Here is a 26222-nt window from a genome sequence, read left to right as displayed (position 1 = left end):
CAGAAAGTCACACTAGAAAGTAAATACAGCTGGATTTCTTCATTGAAATGCAATTAAATGTGTGTATAAATTTGATTTTGCTCAGGGACTCATTTGAAGAAGACCACAAACACACACAAAGACACCATCATCACAATAAACAATAATTTTTATAATGTGAAGTAGTGTTACAATTTCTGAGCTTCCACAGCGTGACAGAGTAGCAGAGGAATGTATCCTCATACAGAATGCATGCTCATGCATACATGTATCACTGCGCTGTTTAATTGGTATACATCCCCCACCTGAGGGGCATTTATAGGAACTCAACAACATCCATGCTTACCTAAAGTGACTCAAAGCATGCTACAATGACACAAGCCTGTATCCAGAAGCTGCACTTAAAAGTGATTACATGGTGCACTGCATGAAAAGCTGTAGCAGCTATTGAAGCTGAGAGGTGGCTCTGAATTAGTACACGACTAACAAGTGTATGAAATGACCACCTTTTTCTGTGCTTACAGTAGAAATACATTTATGGGCTCTAAATCATAGGGTTTATTTTTGTTGAGTGTTTTAATCTTGTATTATGAGAGCCAGTGTAGCATAAAGAACACCACATGGGGGAAAGGACTATTTTTGTGATCAAAGGACTGACAGAAAGACACTTGCTGAAAGAATTATATTAATTGAGTAATTTATCTAAAATGAGAATAAAACAATAGAAAGAAAGGCTTTCGCAATTGCAAAATTAGATCTTTACTTTGTGTGTGCCATTGTGCGTGTGTTTGACTGACCAGTTTCTTCCTCTTGTCCTGCTCAGTTGGTGGCTCCTCATCATCACTCAGCTTGGGCTCCTCAAAATGGCTCATCAGCATGCAGCTGCAAAAACAATAATATTCAACTCAATATTAATAACCACACATAAACCTGCAAAGTAGGAGACAATTTCAGAACAGACAGCATGCACACACACAGGCACACAAAAAAGGGGGAACCTTCTGGCACTCTGGTGCACAGCTCTGCTTGCTATTCATATTGCTTCATCTGCATGCAGAGAGAATTATGAACAAAACCTTTGTGCTGAGTCCAGAGTCTGTGTATGGTCTTTTATTTCCTTTGTCCTTGTTACTTAATCCTTATTGTGAGTCGAGATAAGGTAGTGGGGTTGCGAATGTCACATTTTGTGTCTTTGACCAGCAGCATTTGATAACTCATGATTAGAAATTCTACTTAAAAAAGCAGCAACAAGGAATTTTCATTTCTTGTTCATTTTGGCGGGCCCTGTAGACAAAAGTTTCAAAGGGAATCCGACCGCATGGCAGGCATTAAGAATAACTATACAGACCCAGACAATCTTCTCACTGATAATCTTGTGTTCTAATGTAGGTATAGAGGCATCAGTATTTAATTTAGACTGTTTCCCTAGTTGAAAACTCCTTGTAGCAGGTTGAAACTTTTTAGGAAATGCAGCTTAGTAACTACTACTCTCTTGGAGTGAACGTGAAAATATGAATCTGCAGTTCCAACTGGTATCAATGTTTTTGGACACTGTCATAGCAGGCAGCTGTTTGCAGTAGTGAAACACCAAATGACAGAGAGACAAGGTTAGAGACTAGCTGGTGAACATATTGGAGCATTTAGCAGCTAAATAGGCAGATATTTCCCTCAGGAGTTGGTGACTGACGAAAAAGAGCTAAGAGAAGGTGAATATAGGACTTTTATTTATCAGCTAGACAGAAACATGTATGATAATGTAACTCTAACGTCTGGATGTGTAAATGAGCAACTGTTTGCTGTTATTGTAGGCTTAAAGTAATGTTGTAATGCTCTATTGAATAATGAAAACCATATGGCCACTTGACTACTTTTTTAAAATGTAAAAACGTAAAACTTTTGTTTTCCTGTTTTTCAATAATTTGCTTTTAGTAATCAATTGTTACATATTGGCCCTGTACGGTTTACTACAGTACAAAAGACTTCTAAAATCTTTTATGGAGTTTCAAGTGACAAGTGATTGAATTTCTTAAACAACACTGGAGTACCATGCTGAATTGGTTTGCCAATTGGCATGTTATTTTACCTACCGTAATTTCCGGACTATTGAGCGCACCTGAATATAAGCTGCACCAACTAAATTTAAAAAGAAAAAAAGAACTGTACATATATAGGCCGCACTTGTCTATAAGCCGCAGGTGTCCACGTTGTAACATGAGATATTTACACAGAAAGATGGTACGCAGAAAGATTTTTAAAATTTTTTATTAAATAAATGCTGCCGTCTCCAACGTCTCACCATCTATTCATTGATGCCAAGCTTACGTGCAGCAGCTCTTCTTCGACAGCCAGATCGATTAACTTTAACTTAAAAGCTGCATCATGTGCATTTCTTCTTGTGTTTTCCATGATGAGAGTTTGTGCAAGATGCACAAAATGACTGAATGAATTGAATGAATTCAAACTGAATGAATTCAAAACACAATCAAACTAGCGGCTTCCTCAGCGCATTCTCTCTTCCACCTGTCTGTCTCACTCTTGCGCTTCCTGCTAGAGCGCCCCCTGGAGGATGTTATTATATATTCTTATTCCACAACACGCAATAACAATTCCAAACCACTTATGATAACAGAGAAATAAATGTAAGGTTTGTTTACAGCCACTGCTCTCTGTGTCAGTTGATTGCATTTACAAACAGTGAATAAAACTCAGAGGAAGCATGCATCCACAAATATGTTTGTCCGTTATGAAGCACAACAGTGAAGAAAAACTATTGCAACACATAACTGATAAATAAAGAAACATTTATAGTAAACTTTCTATCTAATTTTTCAGTTTATTTCACACTGGCACATTTTAGGAAGGTGCCAAGTGTTTTTGACAGCAGAGAAAAGGTGTCTGCATGTAGATTAACATCTACTAAGAAATTAGCACCATGCTTATGGAACAGATTCAGAGTTGAAGGGGGGCTGTGGTTAGCAGCTCCTTTGATAGTGAGCTCCTTCCAAGTGCTTTCTGGGCCATTAGTTTTCAAGAGAAATATATCCTGTCCAAAACTCCTACTCGGCCTCCTTCAGCACACGGTCATGATCCATGAGTAAGGGATTGCTCATTCATTTTAAAACTTTCTTGAGAGGTTTGTTTTTGATAAATTCATGCTTCAGCAGCAAATCTGCAATTGCACCGCTTCAAGTACTTTCAAAACAAATATTTCGACTGTCTTTACTCACAATGCAGGAGCTTTGTCAAAAGAATAACTGGAGGGTTTAAACTGTATGATTTTTAAGTGTTTAAGCCTTTGTTTTTCTTTGTTTGCATGCATACTCACTCTTTGAAGGTGCCTGTTTCGGGATCTTCGGTCATTACATCATGCAGCGCCTCGACACAGATGTTGATGATGCCACAGAACTTGTCCTGGATCACACTATATAAAAATATAAACATAAAGATATATATGGATTGATATGTATCATTCAAACACACACAGAGATGAGTCCAAAGAAGCGCAAATGGTCATCAAGAGCAACATCAATAACAGACAGCAATGGCCTTGGTTAAATTCTGGCACGGTGAAAGTGATACATTGTCTGTCAAAAAACATATGGCCATCCAGAAAAAAAGGGTATGTATGCCATCCATCAACTCACACAAGAGCACACATGTTCAGATTGTTCTGTCTTTATGTATCTCACCCTCACCATCTCACCTTTTGGAATCAACACACTTGGTTGGAACATTTCAATACAACAGTGTTCATAAAGAGAGAGGGGTAGAGGGTAATAAAAAGCTCAAACCATCATGTGGGTAACAGTGCACTGAAAACATTTCTCTACTTTTATGATCCTACAAAAACATATTCCCATTGCAACTATCAACTGCATATGATACAGGTGATCTTCCAGCTCTAAAGGCAGTTTTATTGTCTCAAGGCACACATTCAAGTGTGCAAAATAAAGATCAATGAAGCTTATTGTCTTAACGCACAGCCTTGTGGGCTGAGTCTCAAATTTTTATCATAGCAACTACGGCGATTCTTCCAGAGAAGTGGCCTTGTAGAGCATAGGCTTGCTGAACCGGCAGATGGCTAACAAAATCCACCATCAAAGCCTCGCGACAAGCAGCAGTCATTGATGAATTATTTGAGTCATTCTTTGAAAGCACTGGATAGGAGGTATGTTTTCCCATGTCAATTGGAATGAAAGCAGGGAGGGAAAAGAATACAGAGACACAAAGAGTGAGTATGGGCACTGATGCATCAAAGGTTCTGTCAGTTCAAGTACTTGGCTAGGTAGACCCCAGGAAATGTGGCATAGAGCTCACTGAGCATGAAGTAAAAAAAAAAAAACAGGAAACTTGGTGCATGACAGACACACAGATCTGTCTTATTTCGTATGTGTGGGGATTGCTCCTGAATTATATGCTCATACTTTTAGAATAATGCTATCAAGACTGAAATATGTAAAAGCTCAGCTATAGCAATAGGGATCAAATCTAGTCAGCATATGTCAGTGACAGTTTCTACACAGGCATGTGAGAAAAGTTCTATTTCTCCAACTCCAAATGCAGATACACTCACACAAATATGTATGAGTACCAGCATATAAGCATTAAACAAAAGGAGAAATTAATATTTAAGGCTAATCAATAGTAAAAGCAATATTTGATAAACTGAGTGGAAAACCTATCCTGGTGAATTTTAAATAGTTCTTCTTTTCAGTCAGTATCATTTCACAACTATTATCCAGGGTGAGTAAAATATTTCTGCCCTAAATTTCTTAATAATAGTCTCAAATTGGCAGCCATGGCAACAACTGAATGCAGGTATCGTATTAAAGATCCCTTATCACACATTTAACCATGTCTGTCAATTCTAATTCTATCCAGCCCAACGCCTCTCCGGTGATTACTTTCTAATGGCTGACTAGTGCTGCTGCTTCGTGCCTGCCATTCAAATCAACGTAAAAGGAAACAAGATTTGAAAGGTGACAGGCTGTGTGCGAAAGACAAACTAGTTGCAGCAACAAAATCCTCATCAGACTCAAGTGTTTCGGTGTCAGGGAGACAGTGACCAGTGAAGGCTACACGCAAAATTACGTTTTCAAAGTTAATTTATTGAAATCTGAGTGCAGATTCTTTTCCTGCGATAAAATTTTTATCATTAAATCCTGATGGTCTAGGGCAAAATCTTTAATCCTTCAAAAGCAGTACCACTGCTATAATACGTCTTCTCGACTTTTAAAATGTGTATGTATTGATATATTACAGCTAAGCTTGTTGCAAATGGATTTCAAATAAGCATCCCTGATTACATTTGATGTTGTTGAACATCATTGATTTTGCATCATTAAAGTAGAACCTAATTAGCCCAAGTGCTTTGGTGGTGTAATTGGAGAGTGCATAACTCATGCCAGGGCTAAAGGTGGTATAAATCGTCTTTAGGTTTGCTGCAACTGTTGCATTAGCAAACTGAAACCAACAGAACAGATCAAATGTCTGGATTAAATTTAACAAGCAATCAAAACTTTTCATGAGGCAAAAAGTATTTTGTGTCTTCTCAAAGCTGGTACATCATGTTCAGAGAAATCAAATATTCTTCCTGCATACGCCGTTATAATCACAATTATACAAAATGTGAGAACAGCCAATCCAGGCAAGAAAGATGCATATTGATTTATGAAGGTCCTTGTACGTGTTGTCTATTGACATTTATAAACAGAAGCTTTGCCATCAAAAAGCAAACTGTCAGTGTTCTGATGACTAAAGCAGTCTTCGGTTAAACTGACTCATGGCTATGCATGTTATAAATACAAAATTAAACGTTAGTGACCATAAATTGCACAAAAGGTTTCATAAAGTAAGAAGTATATCTTCAAAGGATAAAGGACAAACGGGACATTAATGCATTCAAAGAATGAAACCTATCCAACCTAAGTTGTATCACAAGTAGTTGACAGATTTAATAAAAAGCTATCTGAAAAGTGTAAAAATAAAACAAATCTGTCATGGCTATGACAAGCTTTTCTCACTGTTGAGCATCAATACAATCATTTGAAAACAGAAAAGATGCTATTATCACTAACAGCACCTTCTGCATACTGTGTTACATGATATGCTGTGACAGCAACAATAGTTTTTGACAACTGATCAACCCCTTACTCAAATGAAGCAGATACAAACGGCAAATTTAAAAAAGAAAGTTGATTTCTCCTATTTAAGTTTCTTGACTGGTCCACCAGAGTGATGCACCCTATCCAACAATGAGTAATAATAAACTGAATAAATCCCTATGTATCACATGCCTGCAGCTGTTTCTCAGCCCTCTAGCGGGGTCTTTTCATTTTATGCCTTGAAGCAAATTCACAGTGCTGCGTTCTACTGTACAGCTATATGAAAACAATAGTGTAATAGTGGTTTATATTTTCTCTTTTAGAGAATCACAATTAAACAGGTAAAGATACTTACTGCCGCAAGTCAACAAAATGTATATGCAAATGTCATCAGCATTACTACTATTATTATGCAAATGTTGTTCCATTTGCAAATATTGTATCTCAACAGAATGATGATGATCAGTTAAAATTGTAGTCCAAATAATGTTTTGAAAATGTAGCATTAGCTTAATCAACACTGAAGCACAGACCAAGTGCAGTCAAGGTCACATTACAGACTCTCTGATGTTAATATGGTTGCTAAATAAAATCAACATCAACAATTCTCACTAACAGAGATAAACTCTCTTTTCCTGTGTCTAATTTCCAGAGAGTTTACCTCTTTATGCAAGGAATGTATATAATATCATTTTATATTCTTAATGTCCACAGACCAAGTGCAGGAGGTCAATCTAGACATCGTCATGTTTCTAATGGGATAAGAACTAAAACTAAAAATGATAACTGCAAAACAAAGTGCGTAAATAATGATAGAATATCAATTGATGGGCTGCACTTATCAGGCAGCTCGGTTTAATCACATATTTAGGCTATATTGTTTCCCGACAAGCTCTTATCTCCTATCTTGAACTTAGAATGATGAATTTAAATGTATTATATATCTACAGACGCCACCTTCCAAGAAGGCCACCATGTTTCAAGTAGCCTGGAAGGGACAAACCAAACACTGGTTTGAAATAGGGCTGTTTGCGTTTTTTGCGTGTTTCGTGGACACCTTCCAATTTTAGTTATGATTGTATGTGAGAATGTTGATTTGTCATACAGCACTTAACCAGCCAAGGCTGTCATAATCAATTGCTGTCGGAGAGCAAGGATGGGGGCGTAACAAAGGATTTCATGCCTGTCTACATCTATGATTACCATATCTGGATTGCAGAAAACTGAGCTTCCCAAAATCTTGATTGAAAAAAACATACATCACCACATAGTGAAATGGGACATCACAAAGAAGTTTATCATTAAACTCCACAATGAGTCCTTTGAACTACTTCAAGAGAGGTTTCACTCAGAAAATTAAATGAGAAAAACTCTTTTGATGGCAACTGAAGAGTATATTTTGTTGAAGGTTTGCTACACAGCCTTCCCGTGCACCTGTCCCCCCCTTAGGTAAAGAAAACAGCCTGATGTGTGATGACTAAAGCAAGAGAAGAATCACAAACTTGAGCCCATCTCTCAAGCTTATAAAATGCTGGTTTAACTTCAGTATTTGATCTAGTCCAGCCTCTAACTGACAGGACAGCTCAAGATAGACAGGAAGGAGAGAGATGGGATTACATGAAGCAAAGAGCCACAGGTCGGACTTGAACCCATGGGGAGCTCCCAAGGCGCCCTGCATAATAACACTTTTTGACATGTAGAATTTTGTATTTTAAATAGACACCCCACTAGGTTCCCACTTACATACTCTGCTTACTTTCAATCTCAGATTCAGTCAACAGAGCTGCTGAGAGCTGTATTGCAACAGCCTTAAAAAACATTTACACTAAACAACATCACAGGTTTTGATCTAAGAGGGCTTGTCTTCTCTGTGTGTGTTCATGTTTGCCTCTTCACTGACACGGTGAGAGATGTTGGCCCTGATGGTATTGCCTCTTTGCACCATAAGCCACTGTAATTCAACTAGCTGTGGTCAACACTTGTGGTCCCACACACATTAAGGGGCATAATTGGATGCACACACTTAACTCACAGAAGTAGGCGCACACAAGCACAGAGAAATGTCTCATCCCCTTGGTAAAACCTGACCATTTACAGGTTTACAGAGAAGCCGTAAGTTAGACAGAACAAAAACTCATAGAACATGTTTGTGTGGTTTTATGTAAAACTATGCATCACCACCCATCTAGAAGTGCACCCCATTCTGTAGGGCATTAAGTTGTCTTTCACAACACACTCCTGTATACACTATGTAAAGCATGTCTGGAAACCCCACTGCCTACATATGCCTGCTTTATGTGTGTACGCTGTGCCACCCATATGGTGTTATGCTGACACTGGTTATGCTGCACATTATGGCTGTACGTTAAAAAGCTGTTATCTTTTTCAAACGTTTTAACAACAGATAATATTCTCTGTTGTTACTGACAACCCATTCAACTCCACAGACCTCCCAGAGAAAGATAATTCCCCCTCTATAAAGACAAACAAAAGATGAATAAATGTGTTAAATATGTCTTTTCACTTTCCCCTTATTTGCCCTTATGTCAGCTGACAAATGACAGGGTGAGTGCTATCCACCTTTCATCATCTGCACACAAATGAATGATAAATGTTTCTCACCTGTTGTCAGAAGGTAGGAGGGAAAGCAGAGCCAGCGATGACAGCTTCCTCCTCTCAGGCTGAGTGATGTTGTCCATGCGGTCGACCCACATCTCTATCACATTGCCCAACAACTGGTCCATCTGATGAGAGAGTGATGAAGGAAGAGAGATGGACAGGAGGGAGAAGAGAAGGAGGGTTAATATAAAAGATGAAAAAATACATGGGAAAAAAAATTGAAAGAGGCCAAGAAAGAGACAGTGTTTAAAAACTCAAGACAGTTTACTGATTTTATTTTAAAACATAAGAATATGCGTCTACAGTTGTCATAAAAGTCAGCAAAACTAACCTTCCCAACTTATTCTGACTCATTTACCACTCTGTCTTGTCCTCTATTGTCAAAGAAGAAAATGAGGGAGAGACAACTTAAAGAGACATCTCTAGGCCTTTCATTTATTTAGATTAAGAGCGCTGTGTTCACAAAGCGTTTTCTTCTGGCAGAAAAACCCTAGGGAGTGCTAGGACTTTTTGAAAAGAAATAAAGCTATCACATCATACAGCTCAGGACTGACCACAGTCAGAACAAGCTTCTCCTTCATTTTCTTCATTACCAAGGTAAAGAGTCCCCTACCTGATATATGATTGGTCACCTGAAAAGGAGTGAAAGTGACAATACCAGAGCCTTTCTTAAAAGTTCAGAGATTTTCAACTAGAAGCACTGGGAGCAGCCTCACAACAAAGGTTAGGAAGTTTAAAACAACCCGCTGGGTGCAGCATTTTTCCTCTGTCGCATACACTCTCTCCTCAATGGGATTAATTGAAAAAAAAGACACTGATGTTCAGAAAAAAACCCTTTGTAAGCGCAGGTGCTAAAACAGTAACGCCAAAACAAGGCAAAATCAATCTTGCTATGGGTCAGAGAAAATCAACAATGTCAAGAGTTTCACAGTGAAGGGGTACGGCTCTAAACTTTAGAGCATAAGAATGTTACCATTTGCAATCCCATGGCTCATTACGTTTAGCCTCGTTCAGAATGATTCCCCTTTTAACAGGCACTTTACATTTATGTCTCTCACAGACATTCAAAGAGACTATGCTGAGAAGACAGAAATGAAGGGCAAAAAGCACGTCTCACCTTCTGGCTACACTCAGAGGCCATTTGAGTGAGCAGGGAGGAGAAGAAACTGGAGTTCTGGAGCAGTACACGGCCCATGATTCCTAGGTAGGTGGACATCACCACAGGATATCTCTGTACAACACACACGCACACAGTGAGAACACACAATCACACATGCAGCTGCAGAAACTGTAACCACGCACAAATGCTTTTTCATTAGCAAAGGTCATTAGGCATGATAAGATGAAAGAAAATGGGTTCACTGATGCAGCAGAATCCTGGAAATGCAATCTATGCCGTTCAACTGAATCAATAAATGCCACTATATAGTCTTCATGAGAATTCATTTCTATGTGACAGAAAAGGACAAACTCAAAGAACATACAGGAACATTCCATCATCAAATGAGTATGGTTTAATAAGGTTAAGTGTTTAAACATTCAGCAAAAGAAGATGGAAAATGGGTGAAAATTTCACCGTAGATAATATAACATATCTTTACAGGTCCTTTTATGTACTCCCAGTCCAGATCAGTGCAAGATGGTAAGGTAAAACTCACCTCGCCATCCACAATACCTCTGAAGACAGCTGGCAGCAGGGGCTGGAACATGTGGGCTCCCAGTATGGGGCTAACCTTTAAAGCTATCTCTACCACCTGCCGAGACACAGGGAGAGGGAGAATGAGGGACAGTACTCAGAGGGGGGAGTAAGGAACAGTAGCAAGGACAAACAGACGGGGAGAACCTCAGGAGGGAATCAGAGCGGGAGTAAAGAGGGTGCAACAACAAAGACAGTAAGGATTATAAAGAAGATGATGTAAAGGAGCTTCTTTTGTAAGAGAGAGTCAAAAAAGTATAGAAAATCCTCCTTTTAATTGAGGATCTGGCCTACAGCATGTGGCAGGCAGAGTTAGTCCCTAAAGTTTGGTTCCCCAAGAAATTTGAATGAGCTCTCTGTCAGGCATTAAAACTGAAATAAAAATAATTTTTAACATTTTAAGTACAGCAAGAAAAAACAAAGCCACAACATAGCAAAAGAAAGATTTGCGAGTTAAAGATATAGCGATGGAAGCACCGGGGAATGCATGTCTGCTTTCATATTGTACATACAGTACTGCATGTAGGTGTGCACTAATAAGGTACACCTAGCTAAAACTAATATAGCTTAATACAACAGCATTCAAGAAGGTTATACTATTCAGTCTTAGTTTTCTATTCTAGAAAGGTTCAGTAATACATGTGCTTTACTGTTCAGAAATATAGCTGAGTGGTACAACATATAGGTTCGCGGGTTGAATATAGTCAAGAATAAAAGGTTCCAAATGATTATGCAAATATGATTTCAATTAAAAAAACATTTTTTGTTTTTCAATGAAAGTTTTCAATTGTGCTGCTTCCCATGTCTGTTTAGATCACTGGCATCAATCTTAGACAGGTTTGTCTTTATTAGTTTGCCAGGTGAGCCTAATTAATGGGAAACTATTTAAGGATGTTGTTTATTAAGCAAGTCACAGGTTTCATGCAATATAGGGAGGAAATGAAATCTTTCTGCAGATGAAAAGCATGAAATAGTGCAGTATCTTTCAATAGGTAAGATACCACAGGATATTTTACGAAATATTAAGAGAGATCATCGTCCTATGAAAAGATTTGTCTGATTCAGAGCACAGACGGGTTCATTCAAATAAAGGCCTGTTAAGGAAAGTTTCTCTAAGGCTAATTCATCGTATTAAGTGAGTAGCTGTATAAAAGCCACTGATGAGTAGTAAAAAAGGTATTTGAAGTTGCTGGTGCCTCTGGAGTCCCAAGATCCTCTCGACGCAGGATCCTCCAGAGGCTTGCTGATGTGCATAAAGCTGTATTTCGGCCACCCTTAAACAATGCCCACAAGGAGACATGATTGCAGTGGGCTCAGAAATGCATGAAGACTAATTGTCTAACAGTTTTATTCACTGATGTATGCCGTGCTACACTGGATGGTCCAGATGGATGGAGTTCTGGATGGCCACCATGTCCCAACAAGGCCGCAACGTCAGCAAGGAGGTGGGGGAGGGATGTTTTGGGCGGGAATTATGGGAAGTGAGTTGGAGGCCCCTTTAAGGTGCCTGAAGGTGTCAAAATGACCTCTGCAAAATATGTGGAGTTCCTAACTGCCCATTTCCTGCCATGGTATAAAAAGAAGAACCATGCCTTCCCGAGTAAAATCATTTTCATGTAACACAACGCACCATCCCATGCTGCAACAAATACCTACCAAATACAAATGAGGCCTAGGCTGCTATGGGCATTAAGGGAGAAAGAATCACGGTGTGGCCACCATCATCTCCTGACCTCAACCCTATTGAGAACCTGTGGAGCATCCTTAAAAGGAAGCTCTATGAGGGTGGGTGGCAGCAGCTCTGGGAGGCAACTCTGGCATCCCCAAAGGAAATACAATGGATGAGAGAGTTGTTAATGTGATATCAAAGAAGGGCTCCTATGTTAATATGTAACTCGATCTTTAAAGATGTTTTTGATTTAAATAGCTTTGATTTGAGAAAGATTATCCCCTTAATGCAAAAAATACAACAGATTTCGGTTTTCAATCCTTTAGAAACTATTAAGTGTTTTGAAACTCTGTTTTGCATAATAATTTGGAACACTGCATTTTGAGTTATGTTGCAAAAAATGCCATTGTCATCATTGGTAATTGTGTTTAATAAAATCCAGATTATGGTATAATTGTTGAGGAATAAAGAATCCTATTGAGTGCCAATTATATCGACTATTTAGTAAGAAAAAGAACAAAAACAGTATATGCACAATAATTTGGAACAGTGTAATCTGACAGGACAGGTACTGGATCTAAACCAGTAAAGGATAATCCTATCCTCATTAGGCTTTCTCTGATTAGACTATGACATAAATCCAGATCACACCAATGATGATGTAACACTGTAACGTTACAAATGGCATTTTCGCAAATTGAAGCCTCAAATGAGAATATTAAACTCAAAGGTCAGCAACCAAACCCGAAGCACAGACAGACAGTGAGATGCTTTATCTGTCCATATCATGCATATGAACTTTTCAAAGAAATGCATACTGATCACTCTGATCCCTTTGTCCCCAGGGTGTCCATGTGTGGTGAGCTATTGTTTGCCCATGTTGTGTAGGCTGAGAGGTTTATTGTTTGCTGGCTCTCCTTTCCTCTGAACAAAGGATTAGCAGGAGCCAGATGTGCAGTAATGCCACTGAGCTTTATTGAGCTAAAGCTCTATGGCCATTCTGCATATATACATAACGATCAGCCGTAACATAATATTACGACCACTGACTGGTGAAGTGACTAACACTGATTATCTTGTTATCATTGCACCTGTCAGTGGGTGGGATATATTAGGCAGCAAGTGAACATTCTGTCCTCAAAGTTGACGTGTTAGAAGCAGGAAAAATGGGCAGCGTGAGGATTTGAGCGACTTTGATAAGGGCCAAATTGTGATGGCTAGACGACTGGGTCAGAGCATCTCCAAAACTGCAGCTCTTGTGGGGTGTTCCCGGTCTGCAGTGGTCAGTACCTATTAAAAATGGTCCAAGGAAGGAAAAGAGGTGAACCAGAGACAGGGTCATGGACGGCCAAGGCTCATTGATGCACATGTGGAGCGAAAGCTGGCCTGTGTGGTCCAATCAAACAGACAAGCTACTGTAGCTCAAATAGCTGAAAAAGTTAATGCTGGTTCTGATAGAAAGGTGTCAGTACACACTATACATCGCAGTACTGTGTTAGCCTAATGCTGATAGCATCTAGTTGAAAATGTAATAAAGTTGCTGGTAATGAGAACAATCACAATCACAGCCAATTATCTTTTAGGGAAAAACTTGCTAACATCCAAACATTTGCACTTGAAAAGGCGTTGGTCAAAATACAGTAGTTTAAATTTTTTATATCTTTTGGATCTCGCCAACCACATGCTCAACAGCATTCAGTCGCTTTATTTCAGCGACTTCAACAAACGGAGTAAATTTGAGCAATCACTGAAATGCTGTAAAAACATGTTCAGATTATATCTATCTTATTTAAAAAACTCACAACCGAACTACATTCTGCAGTTAGAAATATAACTGGAACTGAAATCCCAGAGTTACCCTGATCTCAGGATTAACAAACTAAAGTTTTCACTAATCCTGCTTTCTAAAACAGAGCCCAGATATCCCTACCTGAATATCTAACTTATCCAGAAGTATTTTATAGTCAAAAGACAAGCCGATATTAGTGCTCAGATGATAATTTATTAAAGAAGTTTTGGCGCTATTATGAGGTTAAATCCTACAACCCATTTCTCCAGACTGTGATTTAGAAAGTTAAAATTAACATAAAGTTCATTATGTTGTTTAGTTAATAGCCTCTCTGCCAAATCCATTTTATTGATGTGATATAAAAGGTATCTGGCCTAACAGAGATGAAGAGTTAGCTGTTTGAGGTACCCTCTGTAACACTTAATTTATCAGTAGCAAGGCTCCTCTTGCATTTATAATCTGGTGTCAGTTCACAAGCAGGATTGTCTGTCTGTTTAGGTTTGTGTGTCTGTGTATACAGTGCTTTGTGCCACTTCGGGTGCACCTGCTATTCACTGAGCCACACAGACAAACCAAACAAACCCTGTGGTGGAACTTAAGGAGGGAGGATTAAAAAAAAATTAACCATGAGGAAAGCGAGACAGAGAATAAGCAGAAGTAATTCTGTGTGTGAGAGGGATAGGGTGACAGTACCTTGAGCACTTGGACCTGTCCCTCATTCGTGATGTCTTTCAGCAGATCACAAAAGGATCGACACAATGATTCTGCATAGTTCTGTGAGGGGGGGAAATATCATATTAACAAAGCTAGTTCTAAACAATGTATGTAGATTTTTGTGTGTGTGTGTGTGTCTGTGTGTGTGTGTGTGTGTGTGTGTGTGTGTGTCTCTCACCTGCAGGAACTCTGTGGCAGACAAGTATATGTAGGCATTAACGATCTGAAAGCAGGTGCGTAGGTTCTCTGAGCTCATCTCTGGAAGAGAATATCAAATGTTACACTTTGCCAAATTGGAGAATTGATGGAGGCAGGCAGGGGGGAGAAAAAAGCAGGACGAGAGGGAGGACAATAGCATTTGTTGATGTATGATTCTGCTGAACACATTTAGACTGCAATGCATACTGAATGGATGGTTTTTCTGGCTTTGTTCACTGGGAGTAATCATTTCAAATATATGTTTTGCTTTTGGAAATGTTCACATTTTGGAAATGTGTTTACAGAGTGCGGTTAAAGATATTCTTAATCTTACCCACTGTGACTGATAATAATACATGAAAAGTCCATGGGGAGAAGTATTTTTAACAGGCACTGTATATCCAATTATCTACAGAGTACAGAACAAACTAAAAAGTGAAAATGAGGCACCTCACACCAATAAAATAATTCAGTGAAAAAGTAGTACTCATTTGATTTTCCACAAGATGATAAGCTCACAGGATACGTATAACTAATTTGGTGAACAATAACTTTAACTAGAGTTAATATCTATTCTATCCATGAAAATAACCACTAAGGACGAACACAGTTTCTTTGCTTCTGATGTATTATTAAAACATCCAATTGAGAGCAACTAGTTTTGCTCTTACATGCTGAAAAGGAATTCAATCAACACAAAAAAAGAAACAAAATGGATTTATGGTGACTTTTAAAAAAGTGAAAACCTGCTGGAGGAGCTTTTTTCAACCACCACTTTAAAGATATTCATGATGCAACAAACGTGCATTGCAGCAATAGCTTTACAAGTGGCTGCTTATCTGTCAGCAATAATGAGAGGTTGTGAGGATCTATTAACAAGAAGTACAAGCTAAATTATTAAGCATGCTCTTGGCTCTGCATCATTATTCAAGCATTAAATATTTTCTACTTTGTTTCTGATGTTTGTCTGACCTTGTCTAAATTCATTTTAAACACATCCTCACATATGAGTGCTGGATGAGATCTGTGGGTTTTTTCATATTTTGGTGCATTATTTAAACTTGAAAAACAACACAAAAAACTTGTATTATTTTATTTTTAACTTTAACGTTTATTTATACTTAAACCAGCAAGGGCAAAGAGGTTATATCTCATGAGGCTACATTCAAACAAGATGAAAATAGAACCATAACCTAGGTATAAAAGTAACAGAGACAAAAACGGCTGCTGTAAAAGTGCGATAAAAGAAGCCGGAAAATGTCTGTATCATAGAAGAGTAGACACGCTCTAACAAGCTCAGCAAGTGTAACTTCAAAAACAACTCACTCTGAAAAAGTTGACCATGAGGCATTTTGTACAGATATAGTAATGCGTTAAGAAGGAAAAATGCCCTCAAGGTAACAATACTAAACACATAATACTTTGGACCATTTGCAGACAATTATACAAAAGAGGCTGGAGAGCAATGAATTGACTTTTGGCCGGTAAGTGTGTGTACATGCTAAAGTCAGAAGCCAATGTAGTACCATGGCTCTAATTGCTAATGGCCTCTTGATCCATGGAGCCGAGAGAAAACAACCCTCACTGACACGATCAGTTTTGTAATAGGTTTGGTGTTGCAATCAGAAGTGGGCGCTGAGTGAACCAAATACCACTCAGAAATAAAATGTGATATTATGTGCTGTACACAGAATGCACAGAGTTTGTGTATTTTACGTGCTCACATGTGCAAATGTGTTGGGAAGGAGGAAAGACAGTATTTTACAACAGCTTGCCAGGCCGTGGGTTCAACAAAAAAAAATACAATAAAAAGAAGGCTGTAGAAACAGACAAACATGACAAAAGTGAGGAAATATACACTACAACTCAGGTTTCCACAGTAGGATATAAGCTTAACGGTAATATAAACTGACATGGTAACAGACCTCAACACCTAGAATAACCTCTGTGTGGCCCTTAGAAATATACATAGAGACACAAACACTTACACATTAGACACACAGACAGGTGACAGGTGAGGAAGAAAAGAGAGGTGACTGCGAGACAGTCACTCTAAAAGATGAGAAGACTGATGGAACTGAAACATTCGCACACACCTGCATGCCGACACAAACACCCCCACCCACACAGTATCTATACATACACCAAGACTAACATCTGCATGAATAATTTGAAAGTAATACAGTCCGACAGTGTAGCTGACTCTAACACCTAGAATAGTTGTTTTACTTAATACAAGTTGACAGTGTAGCTAATTCTAACAGCTAGGATATCTGTGTGTGCACACAATGGCCAGATATTGTGGAAATATATGCCTATGAATGCATACATATACAAAACATTCCAGTTCCATGTTGAGCAAAGTAAAAGCTGTATATGCTATATCAGAAAATATAATTATGTATTCATTTGTATTTGGGTCAGGACCTACGAAAAGGGTCCTAAGGGGCCACCAGATGATTCAGGAGATATGACATAAATACATACAAAATTATGTTTTCTGACTTTTCTAGAAGTTCTGCTATTTTCTTGTGATAAGCTGAAAACTTCACAAAGAAGTGTCTCAAAATTAGTGCAGTAGAAAGAGCATTATCCATGTATGCTTGCTACCTTTGTGCCTGTTGGGTGAGTTTCTCTTTCAATGGTGCTTGCTCTCTTATTTCTCTCTCATTCACTATTTAGCGTTTTTTTTCCCCTTCTTCCATTATATTGAGTCTAGTGAGGCAGTTGTTCTTTTAGATTACTTGTTCAAACATCAATAACAGTAAACAAATCTCTCACGCATGCCCACAACAGCATTTATTCATAAAGCAACACAAACAAATGGCGAATGAGTCCTGAATGCTCCATTGCATTTATTTCTACAGTCCAACACTGCTGTATGTATCTAACACTGTCTTGTTATTCTATAGTACAGAAGCGAAGGGGGATACATCTACATTATTTAACTTACTCTCTTTCCAAAGCTAAGTTTAGAACAAACTTTCTGAATTCTAAAGTACCTCGTTACACTTCTTTAAAATCCAGCGTGTTCTCATCAAGGTTTTTATGGGAGTTGATTAGAAGTCCGTGGTGAATAGTAGTAGAGCAGGTCCAGTCAGACCATGCTGGTTCATACAGGTAATATTAATGTTGATGTATGCAATACATTTTCTGTAGCCATCTGCTAGCCACAGTAAGGTAATGAACATAATGTTTGCTGCCATCTGTTATCTGTGCAGGTACATAATGTATTCCAGGCGGCTATTTAGTCAGTCAATCAGCCCACATGAATATTCAACACTATAAACATAGTATGAAGCGATATTAAGCTGAACACATGCAGTATGCGGGAATGTGAGTGCAGATCAAGACGATGATTGCTTTCAAAACCACATAAGCTACAAACGTGTCCAAGAACATGGGTGAACAGAGACAACAAAGAGTGATGGTCAAAAATGTCAAAATGACATCAAATGCAGGAAAGCGATTGTTCTCTCTACTGTGACTTTATGCACTAATACTTTAGCATGGGTACTGGAACGTACAGCATCATGAGGAAACGCATGAAAGCACTGCTACAATAAATGCTTTCCTGTGGTCAGGCCAGGCCGTTTTCATAAAGAATAAAGCAAAGGCAACAGATTGCTTAACAGTGGGTGAACAAGGACACGCAGTGCCATCGGACAAGGAAGGCATGACAGGTCTGCAGTGCTGCAGAGAAAGTGAATGAATGATTATGGTTCTTTGTTGCGTCTGTAGACACAGCAATGGCTCCCAATGACCATTAAGGGACAGATATTAGAACTGTGAAGAAAGAGCGAGTGAGTGCAACTTTTTTCTTAAAACTTAGAAGCTGCATAATCAGCAACTGTATTGCATTTACATTTTTTCTCTCACCTAATATTTATATACAGAGCATCTACCAAGCTGTTTTAAGTATAGTTTGTTTACTGTACATCAAGTAAAAACCAATCCTCTTAGTGTAGGAAATGGAAATTTTTCAGTGTATAGTCACCTCCAGTCTGATGGAAATCTGTTCAAACTGGCAGGCAACTGTTTATTTGGCACCATCCTAGTAAAAATCAACATTTGGGATCTACTGAGCATATAAGTAGATACATTTGGTGTTGTTGGTGTTTGGGGTTTATACATATTCCACATATTGACATATTGAAACTGTTGTGTAAATAAATGTCCCCATCAACTTTAGTGTAACTGATGTTGAGTAAGTGATTTACTTTTTTAATTTAACTTTTGGGTGGGAAATTGTCATTTAATAAAAGGGTGCAACCTGAATACTGCAGCTCAAATTAACAGTGGCTCTCATGTAATCACAGGCTCATTAAGCATTTTTTCCACCCTGTGCTTAAGAAAATTTAGACCATATATTCAAATTTACTCAACGGGACTGAAATCCTTTTGTTGAGTCCTACAGTATTAATAGTTTCCCTTCAGGGGACCTCAAGGCAAACAAGCAAGGTGAATTTCCAATTCTATTGACAGCAGAATGACACTTTCATCAACAAATATTAAATCAATTTCAGGTGGAAGTAATTTCCACTAGCTTCAATACCTGTTCACAATGCCAATTTACAGCAACAAGAAAAATACTACACACAGGCTTATGAAATGGCAGTTTAATACACACTAAATACACAAGAATTCCTTAGCAACCACTTCTCTATTATTAATTGACCAGCAGATTAGCATAATTTACATACAATACATATATTGTGGGCATATGCTTACACTCACCACTATTCATAATGTATTCTTATTGTGACTGATTTCAGAAATAAAATTACTATTTTGTGCATGTTGAAGCAAAGCAGAGGGAAATACAAACAAAAAGTTTAGTGCAGATTTAAATGAAGCTTTGAGGTGATTGATTTAAAAGTGTTGAGGCAGGTCTCACAGCTTCATATCTCAAAAGAGTGAGAGATAAAAGCAGAAGCTGGCTACAATATGAGTAATCTGAGAAGCTCATTTATATTGTGATGAAAATCTGCCTTTATCCAGACTGTGTAACTGAAACAAATCGAAAGTCTACATGAAGGGGAGGCTTCAAACCACTGGTGGCCCCAGCTGGTGGTATATACCTGAACAGCTCTCACAGCAATGCTCCGGTGACAGCTTATCAGCATCTCATATCACTGCTTTGAGCCGAAATGCCACCAGTAGGACTGCACAAGCCCAGAATGACACTAACCTGGAGGGGAACGTTTATAAGTGAGCTACAAGCCAACACCCCAAGCATACATAATGGAATACTGCAGTTCAGGCAGCAGGAAAACTATATGTGCCTGTACTGGCAAATGTGACAAAAAGGTCAATCTTGAATGAAGTGTGAAGAACAGCCTCGGAAGAAAACCTCAGACTGGTGCTGCTACATGAAGAAAAGCATCCTACACTGCACAGGCTACAGTAACTTTGAGAATAAAAACGGCGCTCCACCACCACTGATCTTTCCCTAGAGGATGAAACAAATATTATAGAGATGGGTGGGAAGAATCAGTGAAATCAAAAACCTTTTCTTGTGCTACACCTGCATGAGCGCTACAGGCTAGTGATGCCCTATTTTTAGTTTAGTTAGTCTTTTGTGTATTATTTCACTATTCACTTGTATTTTTTTCATGATATACATGCTTTTTACTTATTTTCTTACTTTTTCGGTTATTTTATTTTATATTTTTCCTTCTACAAATGATATTGCACTCATTGGTTCGAGGCAGCCTACTTATTATTCCACTTATTTGGCTAAGATCTTTCATCTTAAACATCTTAACACTAATTCATAGAAATTTAAACAGGGAACATACACCAATCAGCCATAACATTATGACCACCTGCCTAATATTGTGTAGGTACCCCTTTTGCCAACAAAACAGTCCTGACCCGTCGAGGCATGGAATTCACTCGACCTCTGAAGGTGTGCCTTGGTATTTGGCACCAACACGTTAGCAGCAGTTTCCTTAGAATGTCTATAGAATGCCAAGAATAAATAAATAAATAAATAACTGTATAGATTTAAGTAAGTCAAGATGTCAAGGTTTGCTATACCTGACAGGCCAGTTGCAGACCATAGACATCTAGCTGATGCTCTTTCTCAGTGGCATCTCAACAAGTACATACATAATAGACCAGTAGCTTTTGTTTAGCAATTGTTAATCAAGTGGGGAATACAAAACTATAGTGAGTGACATCCTCAACCTTTGGACAAAATTTCATAGGTCAACCCCCAGGCAGACAATTCAAAACACAGAAGTGAATCATGTGATTTCTGTTTATGCAAACATAACCTCCAAAAACTCAATGTGAGTCAAACATGGATCTGGGAGCTTATTGTTCTCCGATGTGTGCCTGTAGAAATATTGTTACCCTTTTTATCACATCTGAGTGAGACAATAAGATTAAATTCAGAACTACTTAATATTCTATCGGCAGGTAAAGATACACATGCACTATTTGCTTTTATTCCAAAAGCAAGAAGGGAGACAAATACATGTTTTTGACAACTTTTCCATGTCTGGCCCTCCATAACACTACCACCATAACCACTGTTATTACTTGCCTTTCTGATAAGCTGTGCCCATACTGTAGCAATATCCTCTGAAGGAGAGTTTTGTATGAATTTCAATACAAGAGGAGAGAGAAGTACAAGTTCTCATATACAAAGAAGGAAAAAAATGAATTGAATTCTCATTCTGGGTTTGAGGTAGGTCAGGCAACTCAGAGCACTGAGGCCTGGACTTGATAAGACTTTCATCTCCTCCCCTCACTATTGCAAATGAACCCGAGGCTCCCCAAGTTTCCATGTACGAATACAAACACTGTGACACAATAACACTGCATCTGGTTATTGGAAGTAAATTCACTTCCATTTCCACAAAGCTTTTTCAGTGTGACACTAATACGACAGGGACAATAGGGAGGTGGATTTACTGTGACTCAAGTCAACTTCTGCCTTTCTGCTTCTTTTCTGCAGCAGCACAACAGCCTGATAAATGCTAGTCTTACCATTGTTGTTCCAGAGTTTTTATTTGGCTCTGTGTTGTAACTGGTCTTTCCATTTTCACATTTAAACTATTGCAAAGAAATATGTAATTTCTACCATCAGGGGGTCTCTCTCACATCAAACAAAAACAAAAGACGAAGTGTGATGACATCTTTGTCTTCACCAACATTTCCGTCAGCTTTTCCCAGTTAGGATTCGTTCAGTGTCCATTGTTCGGGAGGTTTTTACCAGAAGCCAAACACCATCACGTTTCCGGAATACCACAATGGCTCACCTGGTGAAACTGGTGTCCCGTGTGCCAGGACTGGATCCTTGCTGTAGTAGCTATGGGTTTCAGTATGTCCTGTGGCCCTTTGCTGTATTTCATCCCCCCCAAAGCTTGAATTATATTGAAAAGCATTTGAATATTTTGTTCACTCATCCATGTAAATGGCCGTGGACAAATTATTAGAAATGTTCTCAAAGACACAGCAAGTGAGGACATAACCGCCCCCGTCCAGACACTCACACAGCATCATTTGCTATAATCAAATAGTCACAAAAACAGCTGGTAAAGCACTGATTAAGCTTTAGTCAGTACATCCTTCATAGCCAGGGGCATATGCTGCACAATCCGCTTTGGTTATCAACATTAAAAGCAAAACGAGGCTCACATCTGACTGTGGTAACGGCCTCTGAAGTGCCTCTAATGGTTGTTGGGGACACTGCTAAAATGTTGGTCATCTTCCAACCCAGTTTTCGCTTTACAGTATGTGATGGGGTTGCCAATGTTCGATAAGGGCGGGAAGTTAACAGATACCAAAAAAGTGGTGCCAAATCAGTTCTGATCTGCTACAAAGACAGATAGTGTTTGTTGGGAATGATCAAGTCAGCCAGCTAGAAACGGTTTGAGCAGAGTAGAGCCCTGGGTTGGAGGTTTAACAGCCATAAAATACATAAAACGTAACAGAAAACTGACTATTCCGATTTGTATTGTTTATATATTTTTAATTTAATCTCTGAAAAGAGGACAACCTCTGGAGAAAAGTGAAACCATGTTCTTCTTCATAATATTCACTCGGTGTCTCGCTATGGGATGCAGCCTCCTGCAGCCCTGATAGAAGCATTTATCTCAATCCGCCAATCTTGATTGGCCGTGAAGGTGTTCATCCGCGCCGCACCCAGTAGTCCCACCTACTATATATAGTGTGCGCAGATAACACTCGCGCAATTCAAAACCTCTTCTCACCTGAGAACTTATCTCACGTCGGAGCTTCGCTAGCTTAACTGTTCACCAGACGGATCTTGCTAGCTTCCGTCACCTGACGCTAGTGTTGTGCTCTGGCTTCTGCCTTGTCCGTTCACATCAGACCGGACCAGTAAGTATTCTTTTCCGGCCCCTCCACGGCGGAATTTCTCTCGGCTCCCCACCACGGACGCTCGAGTCGGTCGAGCTAAGCTAGCACACCAGCTACTCCTCTCGACCCCACGCTAGCACATCAGCTAGCCACGGCCCTTTTCTCCGCTAGCACTCCAGCTTGTCGGCGAGATGGCGACCGCTAAAGATCCTCACACCAGAGGAGACTGTCGGCTCTGTCGCTGCGGGAATAAAATCTCGGGGAAGGACACCCACCCGGTGTGCAGTACCTGCCTGGGGGTTGACCACGCCAGGTTAGCCCTCGAAATTCCCGGGTCCTGTGGACACTGCAAAATGTTCACGGTCAAGAGCCTCAGACGCAGGCTAGCCCGCCAAGTTAGCCTCGCTGACCGTGACCCGTTTCTCCCCACCGCTGACCAAGGCGCAGCCGCGGAGGAAGACGAGGACATGGCCGGGGAAGTTCCGGAGACTGGCTACGACTGGGACGCCCAGTGCGAGCAGTTCCGAGCTCCCCCGTTTCCCGAGGAAGACGTGCTGGAAATCGGCCTCGCAGAGGATGACGATGACACCTCGTTCCTCATATCAGAGGACGAGGAGGAAGACGACACCTTCGTGGCCCCAGCCCCGGCTGAAAAGCCGAAGCTGTCGAAGCCTACCAACAGGGAGGAAAGTGGGGTGAGCTCTCCAGCTCCCTCCCTCCATGTGGACCTGCTCCACACGTGTAAACGTGCGGCAGAGAAGCTGGAGGTCCCCTGGCCGGTTGCAGTAGCGGAGCCCACCCGGTCCCGCTACGAAGGCAAGCGGCTCCCCCTGGCCCGTAGTGCGGTGAAACAGCTTCTTCCTGTCTTCCCCGAGTTGCTGGCCGAGCTGTCCAAAACTTGGAGTAACTGCCCGTACAGCAACAGGAGTCCCATCCCGGGCGCAGCTTCCCTCGACTGCGAGGCGATGGAAGCCCAGGGTCTCCTCTCGATGCCTCCGGTGGAAGCCCCCGTAGCTGCGCATCTCTGCCCGGGCAGCACGAGCCAGCTATCTGCGGCCTCCTCCAGGCGTCCAACGCTGCCAACCAAGCCCGAGCGGTTCCAGTCTTCACTGACCGAGAGGGCATACAAGGCAGCCGCCCTCTCAGCCAGGGCTCTCAGCGCTCTCTCCATCCTCACTGCCTACCAGGCAGAGCTGTTTGGGGCGTCCGCTGAGGAGCAGGACCCCGACGCGTGGGAGGAAATGGCGGTCATCGCTGATTTGTCCCTCCGCATCCAGCGCGTCTCAGTCCAGGCCACAGGCAAGGTGATGGCGACCCTTGTCATTCAGGAACGGGCTAGATGGCTCAGCCTCGCCAACTTGACTGACAGGGAGCGAGATGACATACTGGATATGCCAATCGTCCCGGAGGGTATTTTCGGCTCTGCATTGGCCACGATGCAGCAGAGGTGTGAGGCCAAGAAGAAGGACAACGAAGCCCTGAAACTTTGTCTCCCCCGAAAAGCACCCACGCCTTCACCTCCAGTGCAGCGCAAATCGTTCGCTCAAGCTGCTTCCCAGCCGCCGCATTTCAAGATCCCGAAGCGGCCGCAACAGCCCGGCCCGCCCCTCCCGCCGAGGAAGGAGCCCGGAGCCGGCTGGCACAGAAAATCTCCCGCCCCGACCGCAGTCCCGCCGCCGCCCCAGACCGCCGCGGCCTCGGTCCCCCAGGCGAGGAAGAAAAAGAGAGCGGCCTGACAGCCTTCCTCTCCCCGGGTGGAGCATCCTGCCGTTCCCCGTTACGCAGGCCCACCGTTTTGGCTTGTTCGTGTGCGTCCCACGCCGCCGCTGCCCACTCCAGAGCCGGTCCGCGAGAGGAGAGACATCGCCTCGGAGGTTTGCGCTGTTGCGCCCTGAGCAAAATGTCAACAAGCACACACATACACACGTGTCCCCAAACATGTGAAAATAAAAATAAATCTGTCACAGCCAGGCCACGAGCCGAGGGTGCAGATAGCAAAAAAAGCCAAAATGAACAAAAATACCCCGTCTATAAGCAGTGTGGCCACCGAGCCCTCTGCAGCTCGCCCCCCGGGATGGGCATCACCATTCCCGGGGAGCAGAGCGACGGGCACCGCAGGGGGTGGTTTTCCCGCTCTACCGCAGGAGGGCGCCACAGCACCGCTGTCGGGACCTCCTGTGGTAGAGCAGAGGCTGCAATATGCGTCTCCGCTCTCTCTCAAGTGGGAAAGCTGGAAAGCAACCGCAGCTTCTCCGTGGGTGTTACGCACGGTTTCTCGGGGATACAGGCTCCAATTCGCCGCTGTACCTCCCCGTTTCTCCGGCGTGATACAGTCACAAGCACAGGGAGAATCAGCTCGAGTCTTACAGGAAGAAATCCTCTCTCTGTTAGAAAAAGGAGCAATCTCTGTCGTATCTCCCGAACAGAGTCTGTCAGGTTTTTACTCCAGGTATTTTCTCGTTCCCAAACGGGGGGGAAGAGGAATCCGCCCTATTCTGGACCTGCGGGCTCTGAACAAATTTCTGCGGAAATACAAGTTCAGGATGCTGACACATGCGGCACTGCTGCGTCTAGTAAGACCGAACGATTGGTTTTCGTCCGTGGATCTGAAAGACGCGTATTTCCACATTCCCATTTACCCCCCTCACAGGCAATATCTCCGATTCGCCTTTCTGGGGGTGTGCTACGAATACCGTGTTCTCCCATTCGGCCTGTCTCTCAGCCCGAGGGTTTTCATACGGTGTACAGAGGCCGCTGTCGCCCCGCTCAGACGCCGGGGCATACGGCTGGCCACGTATTTGGACGACTGGCTCCTGTTGGCGCAGTCAGAACAGGAGGCCAGGGTTCACACGCACATTGTCACGAGACACCTAATAGATCTGGGTTTCGTGATAAATACGGAGAAGAGCCAACTCTCTCCGACGCAGGAGATATCCTTTCTGGGGTTATCCCTGCGCTCCGTGCCATTCACAGCTCGCCTCTCGGAGGAGAGAGTGAAAACTTTCAGGGCTTGCCTCGCTCTTTTCCGGCGACACAGGTCCGTCCAGTTCAGACTGTGTCTTCGGCTGCTGGGTCTGATGGCTTCAGCCATCCTCGTGACCCGCCTCGGCCGCCTTCACA

At 41.3% G+C, this 26222-nt stretch overlaps 1 protein-coding gene across 3 annotated transcripts in view; it reads right to left on the bottom strand.

The window, feature by feature from the left end:
• ipo11 (importin 11) overlaps positions 1-26222 on the bottom strand; it is a 116905-nt gene that overhangs the window by 22912 nt on the left and 67771 nt on the right. For all 3 annotated transcript variants that reach the window (XM_051421991.1, XM_051421993.1, XM_051421992.1), the window contains exons 23-29: positions 14749-14828; positions 14550-14630; positions 10361-10456; positions 9820-9933; positions 8706-8827; positions 3305-3400; positions 777-861 (exon numbers count right to left, since the gene is read on the bottom strand). In XM_051421991.1, the coding sequence (XP_051277951.1) occupies positions 777-861; positions 3305-3400; positions 8706-8827; positions 9820-9933; positions 10361-10456; positions 14550-14630; positions 14749-14828 (674 nt within the window). The remainder of the gene's footprint in view (positions 1-776; positions 862-3304; positions 3401-8705; positions 8828-9819; positions 9934-10360; positions 10457-14549; positions 14631-14748; positions 14829-26222) is intronic.

Source organism: Dicentrarchus labrax, unplaced genomic scaffold, assembly GCF_905237075.1.
Source record: "Dicentrarchus labrax unplaced genomic scaffold, dlabrax2021, whole genome shotgun sequence".
Lineage (NCBI taxonomy): Eukaryota > Metazoa > Chordata > Actinopteri > Moronidae > Dicentrarchus > Dicentrarchus labrax.
This window is presented reverse-complemented; position numbering and strand designations above follow the sequence as displayed.